General features: G+C 43.6%; 1 protein-coding gene across 3 annotated transcripts in view; it reads left to right on the forward strand.

Moving 5' to 3' along the window:
• slc25a44 (solute carrier family 25 member 44) overlaps window positions 1-13,017 on the forward strand; it is a 35,144-nt gene extending 22,127 nt beyond the window's left edge. For all 3 annotated transcript variants that reach the window (XM_033014872.1, XM_033014874.1, XM_033014873.1), the window contains 3 exons: window positions 339-994; window positions 3,102-3,229; window positions 12,791-13,017. In XM_033014872.1, coding sequence (XP_032870763.1) covers window positions 339-994; window positions 3,102-3,229; window positions 12,791-12,979 — 973 coding nt within the window. In that variant the 3' untranslated portion in view covers window positions 12,980-13,017. The remainder of the gene's footprint in view (window positions 1-338; window positions 995-3,101; window positions 3,230-12,790) is intronic.
• Window positions 13,018-13,843: the final 826 nt, after the last annotated feature.

Below are 13,843 nucleotides of genomic sequence, written 5' to 3' on the forward strand. Positions count from 1 at the left end.
GGAATGTTGAGAGCAATGGTGGAAGAGGAATTTCTATTCTGACTGTTATTCAGTGAGCCCATAACTAGTGTCTATCGAATTTGCCCTGGTTTGTTTTACAAGATTTCCAGAAACGGATTAGAAAATATTAAGATGACTGAGATTCATGCGTGCAGGGTTACATTCTTTTCATTCATTTGATATAATTTCATATGAATTGTTTGGGTCATATTACAAGCATTTATAGGAAAACTCTTGAACTTGAGAGGAGCTTTAATCTGCCATACATTTTTAGGTTGTCTTTAGTTTACTTTACAACAGAGATTCTGACACTCAGCATCCTTCCTGTCCTTTTACAGATCGCTGTGGTTGGCAAAAACGAGAGTGTTCAAAATGCAAGAAGAACGAAACATTCGGATAATAGAATGGGAGGACATGGACAAGAAAAAATTCTACTCTGTTGGTCTTCTCATGGCTCTGTCAATCCGCTTAGGAGTTTATCCCATCATACTGATTAGAACACGGCTTCAGGTCCAAAAAGGCAGGAGCCATTACAAAGGCACTTCTGACGCATTCAGTAAAATTCTAAAATCTGAGGGGATACGAGGACTTTACAGAGGGTTTCTGGTGAATACGTTTACCCTAATCTCTGGCCAAGCGTACGTTACGACCTATGAACTGGTGCGCATGTACGTATCCCGCTACAGCGACAATAATGCAGTTAAGTCAATTATAGCTGGAGGCTCAGCATCCATTGTGGCACAGAGCTTCGTAGTGCCCAGCGATGTAATTTCCCAGCACCTAATGATGGCCGGCCAGAAAGGCTACAGGGGCCGTTTAGAGATGTCCCAGATACCAGGCACTACCAGACAAAACTTTGGCCAGGCAAAGGAGATTATTGTTAATATTTTCAAGATTGATGGCCCACGTGGATTTTACAGAGGATATTTAGCTGCCTTGTTGACGTACATTCCTCACAGTGCAGTGTGGTGGCCTTCTTACCACTTCTTTGCAGGTATGTGATATTACAGTCTCTCTCGTATCATCCTTTTATTAAATGTAGTGGGAACAAATAACTTGGAACGAATCAATGCTTAAATGCAGCGCGCAATCAGCATTGTAGGTCCTCCCCAGCTTACGGTAGGGTTCTGTCCCTGAGTGTTGTATGTAACCTGAATAGAGGGCAACAGGTTGGTGCAGCCTCACAATACCAGAGACCCTGGTTCGATCCTGACCTCGGATGCTGTCTTTGTGGAGTTTCCCCCTGTGACCAAGTGGGTTTCCTCCAGGTGCTCCGGTTTCCTTCCACATACTGAAAGTAAGCATGCAGGTACAGCAGGCAGTGAAGAAAGCTAATGACATGTTGGCCTTCATAAGAGAGGAATTAAGTATAGGAACAAAGAGGTCCTTCTGCAGTTGTACAGGGCCCTGGTGAGACCACACCTGGAGTATTGTGTGCAGTTTTGATCTCCTAATTTGAAGAAGGGCATTCTTGCTATTGAGGGAATGCAGTGTAGGTTCACGAGGTTAATTCCCAGCATAGTTGGACTGTCATATGATGAAAAAATTGAGCGACTGGGCTTGTATTCGCTGGAATTTAGAAAGATGAGAGGCAATCATAGAAACACACAAAATTATTAAGGGATTGGACACGCTAGATGCAGGAAACTTGTTCTCAATGTGCAGAACCATGGGCCACAGTTTAAGAATAAGGGGTAGGCGATTTAGAACTGAGATGAGGAAAAACCTTTTCACATTGCAAGAGTGGTAGGAGTGCACATCTTACAGCCTTTGTAGAGACAAGGACCCTTCTTCACTTTGGGGACACCTTCCATTCTGTGCATGCTTAGCATTACCAATAGGCATAATGGAGTGGATTCTAAACATTGTACTCCACTGCTGTCTACAATTTTAAGAGCTCAACATGGCCCTTGTACTAACATTATTATCAGGCCAAGAATCTATAGACAAACATATAGGCAAAAGTTGTGCAAAGTACAGTACATCTTATTATGAGGTATCTGCTGCAAACTTCCTCATCATGCCTATCCCAGCTAGGTCCAAGTCATTCACAGAAATTGCACAAAAGGAGACATCCTCTCCACATCAGCCCTGGCAAGACCCTCAGAATGTTATATGTTTAACCCTATTCACTCTTCTAAACTCTAGTGGATACAAATCTACTCCCGTCCTACCTTCAAAGGCGAATCCGCCCATTCCAGAGACCCAGTAATAAACATTCATTTCTGATCAGTTTGAGTATCAGAAAATTTAAAGGGCTCGGAATGGGTTTGCATTAGCCTAGGCAGATTGTTTACAATACAATATCAATGAGATCTCAACAGGATAAGGGACTAGTATTTAATGCAGAGAGGAGGTAGAATTTCTGCTGTCTGAGAATTATGATTTTTAGGCATTCTCTGGTGCATCTACTACGGATGATCAATAAAGTGTATTTAGAACAGAGAGAGATAATGGACTATAGGGAAATTGAAGATTCAGAGAATTGGAAAGAAAAAATATTCAAATGGTGGTGTAAAGACCTAAAGCATTTACTCCTGGTATTATTATCTCTGCTCTCACTGTGGATTCTAATAGTGTATAAAGGTGAAGCAATAATCTTCCATTTATAGAATTAGTTCAAACAAGATAGATATTGAAGGACATATGTTAGTCATACTTGGTAACCATTTATTTACTTTATCTTGGCGATATAGCATGGAAATAGACCCTTCGCTCCACCAAATCCACGCTGACCATCGATCACCTGTTCACACTAGTTCTATATTACCCCACTTTCGCATTCCTACATACTTACAGAGGCCGATTAATCTATAACCCACACATCCTTGGGATGTGGGGGGAAACCACGACACCCGGAGGAAACTAACGTGGTTACAGGGAGAACGTGCAAACTCCACACAAACAGCATCCGAGGTCAGGATTGAACCTGTGTCTCTGGCGCTGTAAGGTAGTAGCTCTACCAGCTGCATTACTGTGCCACCCAAACAAGTTTAAAACAACTTATCTGTGAAAAAACCTCACATGCTTGCAAGAAGTATCTGGGTGAAAAAATATCTTGTTGAATGTATTCATTCCCTGTTTTTCCGTGTATCATTTAGAGCAAATTTCAAAATGGACTCCCAGTGAATGGCCTCATCTGATTATTCAAGGAATAGCTGGACCAATGGCAGCAATCACAGCATCTATAGTCACCAACCCAATGGATGTGATCAAAACAAGGGTTCAGGTGAGGGTGCATTCATTCCAAGCTTGCCAATGCCAACAGCTAGACCAACATTTAATGTGCATTCCAGGGGGCTTTGAAAAGCAAGTGTCATCCTTTAACCTGCAATGTCACTAATGCAAGCCTTCAGAGGATGTTAGTTAACAAAAGGCTTCAACCCCTGCAGAAACAAAGGACTGCAGATGCTGGTTTATACCAAAGATAGAAGACAAAGTGCTGGAGTAACTCAGCGGGTCAGGCAGCGACTCTGGATAAAAAGGATGGGTGACATATCGGGTTGAGACCCTTCTTTAGACTATCCCCCATACAGTAAATGTGCAGCTAGTTTGAGCTTCCAGGATTTCTACCCATTGACGATGGAAAAGAATAACAATTTGTCCAAATCAGGGAGGTGAGACTTGAAAGGGACGTGAAGGTGATAGCATTTCCATTTCTCTACTCTGTCATTTAGTTGGCCAAGAGTTGCCGATGAGGTTTGGCAAGTTGCTACAGGTTATTGTGTAGATTTGGATTGCCCATTAGAGATTTTGTTTCCGGATGAGTATCATATTTCATACTTAATTGAAACACACTTCAGGGTTGACTAGCCTGTTGGCACTGCTTGCTCATGTTTGTGTTGAAGAAACAGTTCATGGCGGAGATAAGCAAGAGTCGTCCTTTGACATGCAATGTCACTGATGCAAGCCTTCAGAGGATGTTGGCTAACAAAAGGTTAGCAGAGGAAACAGATACATTGTTATCTTCAGGTTCAACGTTTAATGCCTTTAAACATTTATCTGACTTGCGAGCTCTGAAAGAGTGCAAGAGCTGCAAGCATTCTAGCTCTTTTTTTTAGTTTAAAATGTTTCCTTCAAACAATCTGCATGCTGTAGCAGCAGCATGTCCAAGTAACATTTCACAGTCCCAAATTACTGGGTCACAGTAACATGGAACACTGAAACCACAGCAATGACTGTGGTTCTTTGTTTTCCCTGGTATATAATCTGGTGGATCTCTTTAGACTCTTCTCTTATTTTATTTAATCGTCCACAATCATTCACACATTATCATTGTCTTATCTAACTCTCGATACAGCTATTCATTCTGGGAACTCTAAATTTGTCAGTCCAATCTTATGTTTTGTGTTTACCCAAAATGGCTTGCCTCTATTTTCTCTGAGACTGATTGACCTTCAAGTAGCTGTTTCCAATTCCCTTTGCTAACTTCACTTCTCGGCTTTCACTTCCCCCAATTTCAAACCTTTAGTCCTATTTTCTTGCCTTTTTGTACTGACAATGCCATCTATCTGAATTGAGAATCTTATCACCCCCCCCCCCCACCATTCTTCTTACTTCCCAACTTCATCATGCAAAACTAAATCCAGAATCCACCGCTCCCCTTTTGCTGATCACGCTAACTATCGGCTAAAACAAAAAGCTCCAGAATGTGATAAAATAATTCTCTACCCAAGTTACAGTTAAAGTCATTGAAATCTCCACATATTACCATGCCATTGTTTTTGAACTTGTCAGACATTGGTCTTCAGATTTGCTTCATCTATCTCCCTCATATGAGCTGCACAGCAGAAGGACCATGCAATAAAGAATGATAGATTGAACTAAAGAAGTTTGGTTGGAAGTCCACAGTACATCATCAGCACTATACATTGCCCTTTTTTGCAGTATGAAGAAGGGTCCCGACCAAAACATCCCTATCCATGTCCTCCAGAAATGCAGCCTGACCAGCTGAATTACTCGAGCACTTTCTGTTTTTTAGTAAACATAGAAACATAGAAAATAGGTGCAGGAGTAGGCCATTCGGCCCTTCGAGCCTGCACCGCCATTCAATATGATCATGGCTGATCATCCAACTCAGTATCCTGTACCTGCCTTCTCTCCATACCCCCTGATCCCTTTAGCCACAAGGGCCACATCTAACTCCCTCTTAAATATAGTCAATGAACTGGCCTCAACTACCTTCTGTGGCAGAGAATTCCAGAGATTCACCACTCTCTGTGTGAAAAATGTTTTCCTCATCTCGGTCCTAAAAGATTTCCCCCTTATCCTTAAACTGTGACCAACTTGTTCTGGAATTCCCCAACATCGGGAACAATCTTCCTGCATCTAGCCTGTCCAACCCCTTAAGAATATTGTAAGTTTCTATAAGATCCCCCCTCAATCTTCTAAACCAACATCTGCAGTTCCTTGTGTCGCTGTTTTTGTTTCTTTATTCAATCTATCGTACTGTTTATTGTACGGTCCGTCTGCTGTGTAACGCATATGTTGCTGCAATATTAGCAGCTCGGGTTGAGGTACATCTGGAGCTGCTGCCAGCATTCCCTTCTGCACTTCATTGAACTTGTGTTGGTCCATAACCTAGATTGTCATGGTCAAGTAAGATTATGCCAGGCCATGAGATTGCCGGTTCTGATAATAATACAGTTCAGCTGCCCCTGCTGACTCTCAGCTCCTCATTGAAGCCCATGTGTGCTTCCATTAAGCAGGATGGAGAATATCTTCCAGCTGAAGGTGGCATTTTCTCTGCACAATTGTGATATGTGGCCACAACAAGAAATAAACTGCTGGGGGAACTCAGTGTGTCAGACAACTGTGGATGGAAATAGACAGATGACATTTCAGGTTTAGTTTAGATTCGTTTAGAGATACAGTGCGGAAACAGGCCCTTTGGCCCACCGAGTCCACGTCGACCAGCTATCCCCATACACATACTATCCTACACACACTAGGGAAAATTTACAATTATACCAAGTCAATTAACCTACAAACCTGTGGGAGTGTGGGAGGAGACCAGAGATCCTGGAGAAAACCCACGCAGGTCACAAAAGAACGTATAAACTCCATACAAACTAGCACGTGTAGTCAAGATCCAACCCAGGTCTCTGACAACTCTACTGCTGCGCCACTGTGCCGCCCCAAAGGTTGGGATCCCTCTCTGCTCTCAAGTGACTGAACCTGAATCATCTTCTGTACATTCCCCACAGATGCTGCCTGGCCTGTTGAGTGTCTCCAACACTCAAGATGCTCCTATGCTAAAGATTCCAGCATCTGTGGTTCCTTGTGTTTTCATGCTGCAACAATATGTAGATTTGGTGATGAGAAGGTCAATAGGTTTATCCTTCATGTTGTTCATTCACTTCCTGCCACAGACCTAATCTTTCATATCCCCCCTTGGGAATCATCCAGCTGCCACTGAACTAATCTTACTGGCATGGCATTAAAGTCCCCCAGTGGCTGAATATTTTGTGCCCTTCTACTCTCAATGCTGTTTCCATGCTATACATGGTATCCCATTGATTCATTAGCTAAGGGAGGGTGGGAGATTGCAACCTTCACGTGGTCCGCACTGTTTCAATGAATGCAATCAACCTGGCATGCACAATCAAACAAGATCAAATAGACCAAGTTGTCCTACAACTTTAAGCTGTGCACGCCATACGCAAGAAGAAGAAGATTAGCTAAAGGAGGGCACCAGACGATCATCAGAAGATTTCCCCTTGTTTGGCCTGAAACCGGGAGGCTCTGTGTTATTTGGAATCATGTTGAGGACTCCCAGGTCTACTCCCTCCTATTTTAAAACCACTGTCCTCGCCTCTCACAATTTGATTTTGTCAATTAGACTAATTGTACCCAGAATTGCTGTCTCAGCCTGTTGATTGATGAGACTGTGAGACAGCATATAAACTTTCCAGAAGACAATGATGTTGGTCCATTTGGACTGACTACGTTGTGTTGTAATTTAGTGTTCCATCAGCTTTGTCCTTGTTCCTCTTTAGTACAGCAGTTTTGAATGATGTTCAGTTCTGCAGGCCCATTGTAAGAGCAATGGATTTCTTTCCTGAAGAACGTTAGTGAACTAGATGGGTTTTTATAACAAAATATATAATTTCTGCCATGATGAGGTTAGAACCCCTGCCTCATTTGTTGGATTTAAGACTCTGCCACCATTCAGATTCTGGAAGAAATAGAACCAATAGTTGGTCATCCATCCCTTGGAGTCTGCTCTGCCATTTGTTAAGATCATGTCTGATCTTATACCTCAGTGCCATTTCCCCCAAAACCCTTGATTCCGTAAATGGTTCGAAACCTATTCACTGATGTTTTGAATGAACACAATGACTGAGCCTCAACGCCATTCATGATAGAGAATTCCAAAAGTTCATCAGTTATGTATTGAAGACATTTCTCATCACAATTTTAAAAGGTTTATCCCAGTTCTTGATGTATGATTTTCATCACCTATTCTACAGTGCACCAAGTATCCTCAATACCATGCTGATGGCCAGAATAAATGCTCAGATAATGGAGTTGATACAGTTTCAAATAGACTGCATATTTTACCTGTTATACTAGTTACTCCTATTGCATTGTTTCCTCATTTTCACTTCCAAATGTGGACCTTATTCATTTCTCAAGATCTCCAGTTTATACTTTAGCAAAAATCAAAGATTTACTTAGTCATTTTGCAAACATCCTGATAACTGTTTCAGTGTAGTCTTACTGAACAATAATTGTGCTAGTAACCTCAAAGGGAATTCAAGAAGGAGAAAACCAAGCAGGAAGGGGAAGTTTAAAAATGTGGTAAACCGAAATAAACAAACAGCAAAAACTCAGCCATGCAGTAAAGGGGGTCAAAGTACAGACACAATATTAAACATGACCATATTAAGGGTGCTGACCACTTGCCAAATTTGTAATCGGGCAAATTAATTAATGGTATAAATCAAAGTAAATGGAGAGGATCCCATTGTCATTACTGGTGTCAAGGAAAGAACGTTCACGTCGCGCCCCTGTTTCCACCAATCTTTCCACCACCGCGCACAAGAAGCGACAAGACAGACACCATTGTATGCAGATGCCGAGAAGTGTGTTCAGTTCTGGCTGTGGACTCGATAAGAAGATTGCCATTACTGACAGGTGGTTACATGAGAGCTTGGAGTTAAATATTCCAGGCTGTTCACATTTAGGAAGGACAGATGAAAAGGAAAGAGAGGTGATAAAGTATTAATATGGGAGGAGATCTGTGCAGTGGTATTAACTGATCTTGGCCTATCATATTATGATGCTTAACTAGAATCAACTTGGGTTGAGCTAAGAAATAACCACAGTCAGGAAACAGTGATAGAAGTTATTTATAGGGCTCAAAATAGTTGTAGTACAGGGCTTGACCTAAACCAGGAAACTCAAGCAATGTTGAAACAAGAAAAGACACTTGTGCAGGCACATGAATAAGGAAGGTTTAGAAGGATATGGGCCAATCACGGGCAGGTGGGACCAGTGTAGATAGGGCATCTTGGTCAGCACGGGCAAGTTGGGCTGAAGGGCCTGTTTCCATGCTGTATGACTCTAAATATAGTGACCATGGGAGACTTTAACCTTCATATAGATTAAAGCAAATTTAATTTGCCACAATGAAGTGAAAGATGAAGTTGTGGATTATAAATAAGAGACTTTACTGGGTCAATATGTGAGGAATCAACTGGGAAGAAAGCTATCTTGTATCTCAGTTTTGTGCAGTAAGGGTTAATTGATAGCCTTGTTGAGGGGTCTTTGGGAATGAGTGAGCATGTGATAAAATTTGACACCGTGTGTGAATATGAAGTAGTTTAATGTGAAACAAGGGTCTTAAGTTTAAACAAAGCAAAGTGTGAAACCATGGGTCGAGAGTGACAAAAACATTCTTTCAATCACAAAAGTCCAACAGTGGTTCAACTAAGACTGAGATAATTAAGTCCAAGATAGAGACCTAAAGTTGCCAAAAGTGGCAGCAAACCTGAGGATTAATGATATTTTAGAACCCATTGAAGGAAGACCCAAAATTAATAAAGAAACGGAAGATAAAATCTAAGTGTAGACTCATGAGAAAACTGGACAGCAGGGACTTTTATTGGTATAATAAGTGGGACCCGTTGGGTCCCGTTACCCCAACGCCATATTCCACCACTCACCCATAGCCCCCAACTGTGCAGGTGCAGCTGACGTTTTTAGTGTTTAAAAGGGCAATAACTTGTAAAAAATAAGATCAATGTGAACGCATCTCACCCTCCCTCTTCAGTCCCTTATTCCTCTCCTCCATTATCCCCCCCCCCCCATTCCCCACCCTCCACCAACCCCCCACTGCTTTCTCCCCTCACCCCCTCCCTCCCCTCCTCTCTCTTCCCCCTTCCCCATTACCTGGCCATCCCTCTTCCTAACCCCATCCTCTTCCATTCCCCCAGCACTCTCTTCATTCCCCTCTTCTCCCCCACTCCCTCCCTCCCTCTCCTTTCCCCTACCCTCAGTCACTCCTCCCTCCCTCCATAACCCCTCTCCTCTCTCTAGCCCCTTCCTCTCCCTTTATCCCCCACTCCCTTCCTCCTCCGCTCCCCCCATCCCCCCCCCCTCCCCCACTCTCCCTCCTCACCTCGCCCACTTTCCCCTCACTCTCCCTCCCTACCCCCTCCTCTTCCCCAATCCCCCCGACTTTCCCTCCTCACCTCCCCAGGTTCTCGATGTAAACCACCGCTGGCCCAGTTTTCTCCACCACGTCAGCAATGAAGTGCGGTCTAGTCCTTGCCCTGGGTCCCGCTCCTCTCCCTCCTAACGGGCCCGGAGCAGCGGCGCCGCTCCGGACCCAGCCCCAGCCTCAGAGCCAGGCAAGTGCGAGTGAAAAAAAAAGGGCGATCTGAAAATGCAGAAAGGCTCCACTGCGCACGCGCGGGCGGCAAGTAGGGTCGCTGTTTTAAGTTATTTTAAGTTTTAAATGCCAATAACTTATAAAATATAACATCAATCTGAACGAAACTTGTTTCATTTACATCGCAGGACAATGTGAGGTGGGCCAAAAATTGTAGCGCTATCATGTACCGTTTTTGCGCAAATAAAGGTACAAACATACAAACAAATAAAGGTACAAACAAGATGTGAGTTTTAGTAATATACTAGACTAAGTGGGACCCGTTGGGTCCCATGTCACACAGGAGGGCTGGTCCCCCGACGCAATATTCCACATCTCCACCAATTCCAATATTGGTGGCCAGTGGGGGGGCTTTCTGGAGTGCTGGTATGGGTTCTTGGGGTGGCAGCTCAGTCCCTCAAGCCTGATCTGCTGGCAGCTCACTCACGGCTGGTGGGCTGGCAGTTGACTCATGACTATTCCTTGAAATTCCATTTCAAGCAGGGTGCAAGGCCACCAAATTCAAATCCATGTTCCTACCATTTCAGGCAGGGTGCAAGGCCACCAAATTCAAGTGTAGTTTCTTACCACTATGAGCAGGGTGCAAGGCCACCGAATTCAAGTGCAGTTTTCTACCACTTCAAGCAGGGTGCAAGGCCACCGAATTCAAGTGCAGTTTCCAACCACTTCTAGCAGGGTGCAGGGCACCGAATTCAAGTGCAGTTTCATACCACTTCAAGCTGGTTCCAAGGCCACCAAATTCAAGTGCAGTTTCATACCACTTTCAGCAGGGTGCAAGGCCACTAAATTCAGTGCAGTTTCATACCACTTCAAGCAGGATGCAAGGCCACCAAATTCAAATGCAGCTTCATACCATTTCATGCAGGGTGAAACCACCATAAAACCACACAAAACACCAAACTCACAGTTCGGTAGACATTCAATGTGTTCAGTTGATTAACAGCTCAGACAGAGTCGTGACCTCTCCCTCCCCCATCATGCAGAGACTGAGCCACATCCACACTTCCAGGTTTTATAACCCCTCCCCCTCCCACCGGAAAAGGTGTGGCTTTCATGGCGTGATTGACAGGAGAGAGATTCTCAACATTTTTTAAACACTAATAACACTTTTATTTTTCATTGATGGGAAGAATTCTCTGCACCTGCTCAGCGGAGGGGGACTGAGTAAGATGGCCAACAATCACAGCCGTAAGTGTAGCATTTTATCTAAAATCAATATACAGTGCAAACAGGAAGTAAGTGCATTTGCAGTCGTGCCTTTTAACTTCAAGCCAAAGCACCCAAGCCACCATTTGCTGTAAGTAGTGCCTTTCAACTTCAAACCAAAGCTCCCAAGCCACCATTTGCAGTAAGTAGTGCCTTTCAACCAAGCCAAAGCACCCAAGCCACCATTTGCAGTAAGTATTGCCTTTCAACTTCATGCCACCATTTGCAGTAAGTAGTGCCTTTCAACTTCAAGCCAAAGCACCAAGCCACCATTTGCAGTAAGTAGTGCCTTTCAACTTCAAGCCAAAGCACCCAAGCCACCATTTGCAGTAAGTAGTGCCTTTCAACCTCAAGCCAAAGCACCTAAGCCACCATGTGCAGTAAGTAGTGCCTTTCACCTTCAAGCCAAAGCACCCAAGCCACCATTTGCAGTAAGTAGTACCTTTCAACCATGTCACCATTTGCAGTAAGTCTTGCCTTTCAACTTCAAGCCAAAGCACCCAAGCCACCATTTGCAGTAAGTAGTGCCTTTCAACTTCAAGCCAAAGCACCAAGCCACCATTTGCAGTAAGTAGTGCCTTTCAACTTCAAGCCAAAGCACCCAAGCCACCATTTGCAGTAAGTAGTGCCTTTCAACTTCAAGCCAAAGCACCCAAGCCACCATGTGCAGTAAGTAGTGCCTTTCAACTTCAAGCCAAAGCACCCAAGCCACCATTTGCAGTAAGTAGTGCCTTTCAACTTCAAGCCAAAGCACCCAAGCCACCATTTGCAGTAAGTAATGCCTTTCAACTTCAAGCCAAAGCACCCAAACAACCATTTGCAGGCAGTGCCTTTTTACTTCAAACAAACCATATTTTCATTTTCAAACCACATTAAGGGTACTCACAGTTGTGTAGACATTTGTTCAGTGTTATTCAGAGCTCAGAGAGACGTGACCCTTGGCTTCATCCATCTTGCAGAGACTGAGTGAGGCACACCACTTCCTGGTTTTATAGACCTTCCCCCTCCCTCCAGCAGGAGCAGCAGAGAGAATGGTGAATTTTTTTAAAACATTAATATCTCTGGTTTGTCATCGATGGGTAAAATCCTCCGCACCCGTAAGGCGGAAGGGGGCTCTGAGTGAGGTGGACAAAAATTACGGCCGTTGTTGGCGGCGCTCTCTCGGAAATCGCAGCGCAGTGGGCCAAAAGCGGTCAAGATCAGAGTTTTAGTATTATAGACGATAGATACAATGGATAAAAACAACGATCCCAAGTGCGAGTCCTTGCAGACAGAGAATGTATTATTGGGAATAACAATAGGGCAGAAGAATTAAACAATTACTCTGTGTCTGCCTTCAAGGAAGGAGATACTGTTTTCTGTATGTTTTGGCTGTTTGTTTTGGCTGTTGTTATCCAAGTTTGAAGAATAGTATAAGCAAGATAGACATGATGTTGAGTAGAATTCAAGGTCTACCCAATTCTAATCTGAAGAAGCGTCTCGACCGGAAACATCACCCATTCATTCTCTCCAGAGATACCTCCTGTCCCACTGAGTTACTCCAGCTTTTTGTGTCTATTTTCGGGTTAAACCAGCATCTGCAGTTTCTTCCTACATATTGTGTCTACTCAATCAATCGGAAACACTGACATTTCTCAATCCGTACAACTTCATGGGACTTGTCAAATTTTTGTTTCTCACATTCAGGTGGGGGACAAATCGATAAGTGACACTTTCAGGCAGCTCCTGAGAGAGGAAGGTGCGTGGGGCTTCACCAAGGGGCTCACCGCTCGCATCTTATCTACAGCTCCAACAGCTCTTGCCTTAGTGGTTGGTTACGAAACATTGAAAAAGATTAGTTTAAAAGAAGAATTAGTGGCAACTAGACGTTGGTAAAACCAGTATTGCATTGGAATAAAGTGCACAAAAATATTTTGCGTTTTTTACTGCTGTTGTGTCAAACTTTGGCTCTTACATGCTCATTACTTACATGCTCATTACTTACATGCTCATTACTGAACTCCAGTCATGGAGATCCACAGAACCAGAAGCCAATTGTGTTTCACATATACTCAGATATTTTGTTAACCTGAGTGCACAGTGCATTCAGAAAGTATTCAGACCCCTTCACTTTTTCTACATTTACAGCCTTATTCTAAAATGGATAAAATTCATTTTTGTTATAATCAATCTACACACAATACCCCATCATAAAAAAGCAGAACCAGGTGTTTAGAAATGTTTGCAAAGTAATTAAAAAGAAATAACTGAAGTATCACATTTACATAAGTATTCAGATCCTTTGCTCAGTACTTTGTTGAGGCATCTTTAGCAGCGATTGCAGCCTCAAGTCTTCTTGGGTATGACGCTGCAAGCTTGGCACACCTGTATTTGGGTCATTTCTCCCATTCTTCTCTGCAGATCCTCTCAAGCTCTCTCAGGTTGGATGGGGACATCGATGCATGGCTATTTTCAGGTCCCTCCAGAGGTGTTCGATCGGGTTTCGAGTCCGGGCTCTGGCTGGGCCACTCAAGGACATTCACAGACTTCTCACAAAGCCACTCCTGCGTTGTCTTGCCTGTGTGCTTAGGGTCGTTGTCCTGTTGGAAGATGAACCTCTGCCCCAGTCTGAGGTCCAGAACGCTCTGGAGCAGGTTTTCATCAAGGATCTATCTGTACTTTGCTCCGTTCATCTTTCCCTCGATCCTGACTAGTCTCCCAGTTCCTGCTGCTGAGAAACATGCCCACAGCATGATGCTG

Source organism: Amblyraja radiata, chromosome X (genome assembly GCF_010909765.2).
Source record: "Amblyraja radiata isolate CabotCenter1 chromosome X, sAmbRad1.1.pri, whole genome shotgun sequence".
Lineage (NCBI taxonomy): Eukaryota > Metazoa > Chordata > Chondrichthyes > Rajiformes > Rajidae > Amblyraja > Amblyraja radiata.